This window comes from Dendrobium catenatum, unplaced genomic scaffold, assembly GCF_001605985.2.
Source record: "Dendrobium catenatum unplaced genomic scaffold, ASM160598v2 fragScaff_scaffold_305, whole genome shotgun sequence".
Lineage (NCBI taxonomy): Eukaryota > Viridiplantae > Streptophyta > Magnoliopsida > Asparagales > Orchidaceae > Dendrobium > Dendrobium catenatum.
Window position 1 is genome coordinate 4,266 of NW_021318767.1, and position 8,898 is coordinate 13,163.

An 8,898-nucleotide genomic window follows, 5' to 3' on the forward strand; every position below is an offset into this window, starting at 1 on the left:
TGGAATAAAAATTAATTAATACTCCAATGAGATAAAAAATCTTAAATTGTTGACTTTAATCATAGAGTTTAATATACCCTTCGATATAAATGAAGTCATAATTATATCATTTAATAGATACGCTTTTTAAATATCTAAATAAATTATCAAAATAATTTAATATAATACAAACAACATATAAAGCTATTCAACCTTCTACAAATTTAAAGAAAATTAAATTATCTTGCTTGCTGAAGCATAGAAGATGAATGATAAATCATAATCATGAAGAACAAGAAGTGAAAGGTAGGATAAAGAGGGCTTGCGACTATCTCTTTGTTGAGGAGGAAGATAATTAAGAGAAGGGCTTGCTATAAGGGAAGAAGATAGTAGTGGAAAAAGCTAGCTTGGGGTGGATGGTTGCTTTGTAGAAGGAGATAGAGGAAAGGCAAGAGGGAGCAATGATAGAGTAAAGTTCATGAATTTTTTAATTTTGCAAAAAATGAAGGTGATGTTGTTGAGAAAATCACAAGAGGTTTTGAAGTTGGGGCTTTTTACGTTTAGTACTATATAACTATTAATTAAATAAATTCAATTCTCAACATTCAAAATCTTCAAGCGATTTCTTATATCGTAATCATTAATGTATTGATCAACAATCTCCTCTCATAAATTTGATGCTTATAAACTAATTTCCTTTTACTTGAGCTAACTGATGCTCCTACAATTGTTGTAGAAGCAAAGAGAGATGCAAGTTTATGAGATGCTACAACATTTAGACAAACGCTTAGTTTGGGACGGCTTTCTTATTGCTTCATAAAACAATTTTTTAATACAAAACTTAAAATTTTTATATTAGAAGGCTGCTTTATGAAGCAATAAAAAAACCGTCCCAAACGAAGCCAAAATCATGAGAGATATGAGAAATACAAAAAGGAGAGGTATGACCCACTTTACAAAAAAAAAAAAGTCCCAAACAAAGCCAAAATCATGAGAGATATGAGAAATACAAAAAGGAGAGGTATGACCCACTTTACAAAAAAAAAAAAAAAAAAATCTTGGAAGTACAGCTCAATGTTCATCATTCCGTGATTTTATTTTCCCGCCATTTGATTCCGACTCCAATTAGTGCAATAATAAATTCTCTTCCCTCCACCTCCTGCTGCAGCGGGATATTAGGGTTTAGACATCCATCTTCGAATTAGGGCTCATGGAATCTCTAATCCCCGAAATTTCCCGTCTTCTCAACAATACCATCAGCCCGGACGAAAACCTGGTTTCCACCTCTGCTGACCTTCTCGATCGGCTCTCTTCCCAACCTGGCTTCCTCCTTTCCCTCCTCGCCATAACTACAGGTTTGTTTTTCTCCTCCCTCTTAGATCGCTTATCGAAGATTTATCGTTTTTACTGAGAAGCTGCGCTTGCTTTAGTCGGTGATTCCCAAGGTTTGAAGATAGCTGCGGCCATATATTTAAAAAACTTCGTTAGACGCCACGAGGTGGAAATTCGGGCTTCTTCTCGGCAGTACATTGAGTTCCGGAACCAGCTGGCTCAGACTTTACTCCAAGTGGATTCCTTGGTTCTTAAAGTCTTGGTAGACGCTGTACGTATTTTTCTTGCGAAGAGGTTTATTACTGCGTATGCACACGATTATCATCAGCATGTTTTGATTACGTAGAAAATGGTGAAGATCTAACAGCTTTGATTTTATTGTCTCAGTTCTCCTCATAACATGATAGACTATACCTCGAACACAATAACTCGTTTGGTAATTAGTTGTTTGTCGCATCGTTGCGGCACAAATAGCTAATGAACCTACAAAACGATATATTACTGCAAACATGAAATTATTGAAAAACTTATTCTCGATATAACATAAAAAGCCCTCCAAAAATCCCCGCAAAAGTGCGTGGGAAGTGTAGTTGACGTTAAAAATAGTCGTTTTCAGAAATAACAGTTCAATTGTGTTATTAACCTAATGTGTATGCTGACTTCCTTATAGTTCTAGGAGCTAATGTGAATCTAAAGCCAGTCTCCATTTCATTGTCGCTAAAGTGCTTTTAGTTGTTTTTTTATCCTCCTCTTGAATCTCCTAAACTCTCAAGATATCACTGAAATGGTCTCACCTGCTCGATATGACTGATTTCGAACCTCCAAAATAGGAGCGGTCTGCTTAGATCCTTCACGAAATTTTCGTGTTTCAGCTCGGGAACTCAGCAGCCATAGTTGATAATTATTCTATAAATATTTTTCTAAAACTAGTGCCTCTGCGAATGTTCTTTGTTTCCTATCAGTGCCAATTAGGTTTTGTGAGGTTAGTGTCTTTTGAATGTGTCCAAAAAGAGATTCATGGTTAATCGACCCTGTCCGACAGACTACTCGACATGGAAGATTTATTCAGAGGTAATAGGAGTTTTAGGCTCTGAGATGATTGGAAGTAATTGAGCATAATAGATAGTATATCCCTTTATATTGGACTTCCATAGTCTTTATTACGAGTCCATTTAAAATAATCAAATTGTGGAAGTCTTCCCTATAATCCTAAACTGCTTTTCTTTCCCAATTGACAGAAGTTTGTTGTTTCTGATTTCGTATTACACTGCTCACATTTTATAATGCTATATTAATGGTATTGTATTCACTTACCCGTTCTTTTGTTTGCGATATTCAAAATATGGGATTTGTGTATTGCCAGAAAATGTGTCTTGTTCCGAGTTTTTTTTGTTGTTTATTTATAAGTCATTTAAAAAAGTCTAAATAAGTTTAGGAACTCTTATTATGTTGACTTGTTGACCTTCGTGTACGAGTCAATAGTTTATTCTTGGTGTTGTATACTTACCAATTTAGTCACCCCTTTTAGTGTCGCAAAGAGGTGTTGGGTTGGTATGAAGCTTTTTTGTCAAATGTGGCACCATAGGAATAAATTTGACTAGTATAGTTCCTGACCAGCTATCTAAAGTCCTCGGATTTTGGCCTGAGCAAATATAGCGCCTAGTTTGATGTTAAGTGTTTCATATTACCTAGTTCCTTGGGTTCTCGAACTCTAATAGATGCATTGTAGTCCTGTGGTGCCTCTCTGAAGTACAGTGACTCGTGTGGAATCGACCCACTGTAGGGGCATGTAGTTGTATGGTTTGTTGTATGTGTTTCTTTGTTTTTTTGGTTCTAATTTTACCAACGAGTCACAGATCCCGTGGAGTTCGCTAACGAGACTTAGTCTCGCTTCAAATGATTATTGTTTAAAATAGACGCACTTATGTTGCGCCTCCACTGGATTGAGTGGTCCACAGAATCGTTAAAGAGGTGGAGATGTATGCATCGGCTGCGTGTTTGTATTGCGGGCGGGACGAGGCTAAAATAAAAAAACAGAAGTTGGGAGAATTAGTTGCTCGATCTAGTTCGGGTGCTTTTGATATTTTAAGCGGGTTCTAGATCAATTTATCTTAGCTCATTGATAGCAAAATATCTAATTAATGATATTTTAATAATAATGTGATTAAAGAGTATGGTACAGTTGGGGAGATTTTGAATGTGATTTCAAATATCAACTTGTAGGAACGAGATTTAAGGAGTGGAAAGTGTAGAGCAAGAGTTGATGTGTGACGTACAGAGCCTAAATTGTTCCTAGTGGCATTAATCGATGTACGCATAGGGTTAAGTATTTAAGGTTGGTGTACTTCTGGAATTAATTGTAGATTTGTAAGTATGAGAGAAGGATCATCATGAGGGATAGGCTTAGCCCTGAGAATAGTGTGAACGATTGCAGTGTTTAATTTTTCCTGGTACTCTCTCGAATAAATTAAATTCAGGGGTGTAAGTTTAAGACATAATTCTTGAACTTGAGATTTTTTCGCTATGATTAATAAATAAAATTTTCTGTTCTTATTATATAAGTATCGCCCAGAAGGTGCTTTGTCAATTTAAAGTGATCTTTTCTTAGCATCAGTGTGATAATGTGCATATCTGCAAATCTTCAAACTTTCTTAGAATTGAAACCAATTAGTGTCTATCTATCTTCCCTGCCATAATTTACGTGCCCTTAATTATATATTTGTTTTTAGTAAATAAAAAGAATTAATTCTCTCTCAATATCCTCCACAAGTAATTTTGTACCCGAATTCTAGTAATTTTAGCGAGTGTAAGATTGAGCTCTTCAATTGTTGGAGATCTGATTGTGTCTGGCCCCCAAACTTGGGTGTAATTTGTGCTTCTTGAAGCTCGACACCGATAGAGGGAGAAGGTGGTTTGGGATGAGAGGTGCGATTTCATCTGGATGCAGTATGTGTTGCCCGTTGCTAGGTGTGCTTGTTAAGGCAGGGTCCTCATCGTCTTCCCGTGTTGGGCGATTGTCATGCGACTAGTTCCCTTGGGGTTTGAGAGGTCTCCTTCAGCAATGATGCTGAGGTTCCCTTGCCCTGGCTTGTAAGGAATGCACAAAAGTATAGCTGGGTCCATATGACCCGCGATCGCAAACAAGCGAGTTGGTTGTTGCGTGGACATCGAGAAGGCCTGGGTTTATGGGTAAAATTTACTTCGGTTTGTCCAAAGGTTTCTCAACCTTGCCCTGTGGGGCCAGGAGAGTGAAGTTTATGTGCCAACCTCCCTGGCGTGTGCATCCCTGTGGAGTGGAAGTATGAGTTCCGGGGAGAGAAATAGTGTTGGCGAAGCAAGCGTAATAAATTCAAGATGTGTTAAAAATACTAATTAAGATTGATTACGAAATTTCAATGATGCTTCCGTGAGATATATTTTTTGTATGATTTATGTAAGCTTTTGTAGGAAATATTTCCTGTTGTTGTCACCTGCTAAGGTGGACATATCAATTCTGTTCTTTTCTATGAACATCACAAATTAATCAAATATCACTAACAAATCTGGTATATAGCCTCTATGAGAGCTTCATATCATCAGAAGGTCATTTCAAACCTTATACACATTTGCACTATCACACCTTTATATTAAAGGATCCAGAATTGATCAGAAGCCACAATTTCAGTTACCTCATGAAAGTAACTCATGACCATGCCCCGGACGCTACAATCAGCGTACTGACATACTACTCACATGAACAAGGTTAGTAACCTAGGAAGGAATAGAAAAGTTAGAAATATCATAAAATAACAATATAATTTAGATGATTAAAGGTAGGAGTGATCAGACTTTCTTGGTAATCGTAGTCCAATCCGAGCGAATGTTGAGCAAAGACTAAATTTCCTAAAATCAATTCCTGAATTAGGCTGATCCTTTCCGCATAATACATAGCGAAAATCTGATCGGAGCACATTATGTCCTCTATAGCACCAAAGGAGTATAGATATAAACAGAATATGCTAGTAAATGATATAAAATAATATTATAATTTAATATCCTATGACATAACATATATCCAATCATACCATGTAATAAAGTTATGTACCGTGAGCGTATCATGCACTCAAATTGAGAGCGTTGTGACATGATAAGGAATAAAATCAAGTATAAAAGTGAAACAATATTCGGTTAGTTATATGCTAACATCCTTATTTTGTTCCAAATACTTCATCACAAATATTAAAGATGATACACATTTCGCCTCACTATTTAGTTATCTTTCTTTGATATGGAAATTTTTACGTCATAAAGAGTGCACATCCTCTTTTCCATTTTTATTTATGAATAGATACTAGATGTTTGTCCTTCATAGAGACAGTATATTGCTAAAATTACTAATCAGAAGCAAAGAAGACTAGAGGGTGCATACTGTCCTATAATGCTATGTTCAAGTTTCTTCCTATTCTTGGTAGTGTGTTGTTGTACTATAGAGGCGAGTAGTCTTTCAGGAGACAATGCGGCACAATCGTCCAAACGTATTTGTATCTCAAGACAGCTAAATCTCGATTCTTATGTAACCACAATTCGGTGATTTTGTTTCTGAGTAATATGTATAGCAATTCATATGATTATTGATTATTTTTGAATCATATATAATAATTAAAATTTAAACTCATGAATAAAAAAATTTGATATACTGATATGATAATATCTTAAATCAATCATCAAGAGAAATAAATGTAATGGATAACCTCTCATCATTTGGATCCTGGTTGCATTCGTTCAAACCTTTCTTCTCTGAAATCACATTATTCAATTATTTTATCAGTGTTTGTGAAGAGAGTACACTATGGTGAACCCATTTCATAGAAGAAAAGCAGCCTTATCCTTTTTAACGAGATGTTGTCATTATTGGCTTGAACTGGGCTCGAATGATATTAATCTGCATGTGTTAAGCCATTCTTTCTCAATAGATGCCCGTTGTCCAGCTTCTCCAGGATTCCCACTTTAATCCTTAATGGTTCTCGCCTCCTAAGTCCCACCTGTTAATTAAATCTTAGTCAATTGTGAGCATGAGGAATAAATTGCGTTCTCCTTGGGGAAATGAGCAATTGTCCATTGTCTGATTAATCCTTGAAACAGTGGCCAGAGTTTGTATGTATGTGCACCGCACAATCAGAGTTAAATACTGCCCAATACTTATAATCTTAAGAGCACACTATTTTTAGCATGCTGTGGCTGTATGCAAATTACATTATGTCTGAATAAAAGTTGTATCAAGCAGTTACTAGTCCCTATAGCAGTCACACAATGAACCTCTGCCAAAACACCTATTGCTCTCAATCGTTTGATGAGTATTAATTATTGAAAATGCTTAATCATGACGCACCGAGCTGAATGATTCAAGTATAAAGTAACTAAGACAGAGGTTACAGTTAGTGATAAAAAATAGATTAGCCTTACTATCATTGTGCTAAATAATATGGCGTATCGTGAGGTACATCATTTGATTAATTTCATTCATTGTGAACTTATCTTACCAACTCTAGCCGTAACCTTTTCATTTAATATACTCATTTATATATCTCATACCATTGATCCATATTCTGCCATAATAATTAGTTTGGCTGTGTGATAAAAAGTTGATGAAATAATCATGTTCTAGCAAATATTTTATCTAGAGTGTGTGATGAATGATGTTCACTTTAACCTGAATAATAGTTATATGGTAACAGTAGCACTTAAATAATTTTTTATACTAAATTTCTAAATCTAGTGATAATTACCCAACACTATCAACTCCTGGTGCATACACATTCAAAGATATGACTGAGAATTTAAAGAGCCTGTATGTTCGATCGAAGCTTTTAGATACTTAAATGTTTGAATAGGGTGATGTAAGAACTCAAAATACTATATTAAGAGCTAATGTTAAATTAGTTGCACTCAGTGATGACGAGACGAAATCTGTTATACTACATATAAACCACGTTTCTTGCCTTTTCCCATAACTGATTTCCCTTCCTTCTTTTAAGTCCTCTCTTTAGGAATATTAGTTCAGGCCAGTGCTGGTCTCGTTCGGCACACACAAATCAGCCTGTTTAATGAGTTACACACAAAAACTGCATTAAGTGAATATGAGAGAATAAATTTTAAGATATGATGTTGGGGTATCGTCAAAGTAAGAATAACATCTCAAATAAGCAATTTGTTAACTAAAGATTCAAAATATCTAACAATATGATGGAACAGGAATGGAACCATATTAATGAAAGAAATATGAAGACCCACCTCAGGGAAACGAAATATTAAGAAAAGGGAAAAGTTGCATGATTGTTAAATTGAAGCATTGAAAATAATTGAACTAAATGTAGCTGACTCGAGTATCCAAAATAGTGATCCTCGATGTATCAAATAGTAACTGTCTCTTTAGCTCACGAATTCAGAAGCCCTCGTCCTTCCCAAATGTTTGTAATTCTAGATCTTTTCGTACAATATATTGTAAGGAAGTGAGTTAGATTACTCGTTACCCTTTTCGAGATACAAGATTATATATAATCTTCAGAAAATATTTCTCCTTAATTCACAATATATATATCCGCTTATCAAATCGTCAGCCCTACCAGCTACTTTATTATGCTGTGAAGGCAGTGGCGTGTGCTTGGCGGCTCCGTTTTTCCTGTTGACCAGATAATGAGAGAGATCTAATTGATACCTTCTTACATTCTGTCAGTGTAAGGCCGAACCCTAATTAATTAAGCCGCTACGATGAAGGTTAGTGCTTGTAATGTAGTTTAAAAGTATCATATGTAGTCCTCTCTATTATTAAATACAAAAACAATTCCTTTAAAATAAAATATCAAATGTATCTAATCATTGAAAAATAAAAATAAATAGGGATAATTATATATCCTTGAATATAGTCGCGAACTCCTTTTACCAAGCAAACTATGAACATGATAGTAATGACATTTTATAAATTGTAACCAAGTTTTTATGTAGCAGTAATATATATTGAAAAGTAGAAATTAGACTTTGTGTATAGGTATGTATATAATATATAATATATAATATATATATATATATAATTAATTATAATATATATATATATATATAATATATATATTATTATATATATATATATATTTTAATAAATATAATATATATAATATAAATTCTTATATATTTAACAAACTCGATTTTTATAATTAATTTATATAAACCAGTCTTTAAATCAGATCAAAAACATAAGCATTAAAATGTGTCATTTTAAATACATTAATATTAAGTGAAAGTTCTAATATTATCTAGCATTAGGCCTCATAAATTAAATATATTTAGTTTTAGGGTTATAGTATACAGTAGTATGATGTGAATCAAATATGCCATTTTTGTTAAGTGGAATGACGTCAATTTGCTTATGAGAAGATGTTTCTAAATTTATTGAAAGCCCAATCTTCTTGCTTATAATTCTAAAACGCAAACTCCGTATCATCATTAGGAAGATACGGGATTGAAACTTTAGAAAACGACAAGGCAAACAAAAAGCACAATTTCCAATTTAAATATCCGCAGGCATCAATAGCGTCGGAAGTGTAAACCCATGCA

The 8,898-nt window shown here is 34.4% G+C and overlaps 1 protein-coding gene across 1 annotated transcript; it reads left to right on the forward strand.

Moving 5' to 3' along the window:
* Positions 1–1,035: 1,035 nt before the first annotated feature.
* On the forward strand, positions 1,036–1,582 carry LOC110096538 (the record flags this gene model as incomplete). The annotated part of the gene is made up of 2 exons (XM_020822548.2): positions 1,036–1,334; positions 1,410–1,582. Coding segments are annotated over exons 1-2 (318 nt in total), but the record flags the coding sequence as incomplete, so codon positions are not given.
* Between the last annotated feature and the right edge of the window lie 7,316 nt (positions 1,583–8,898).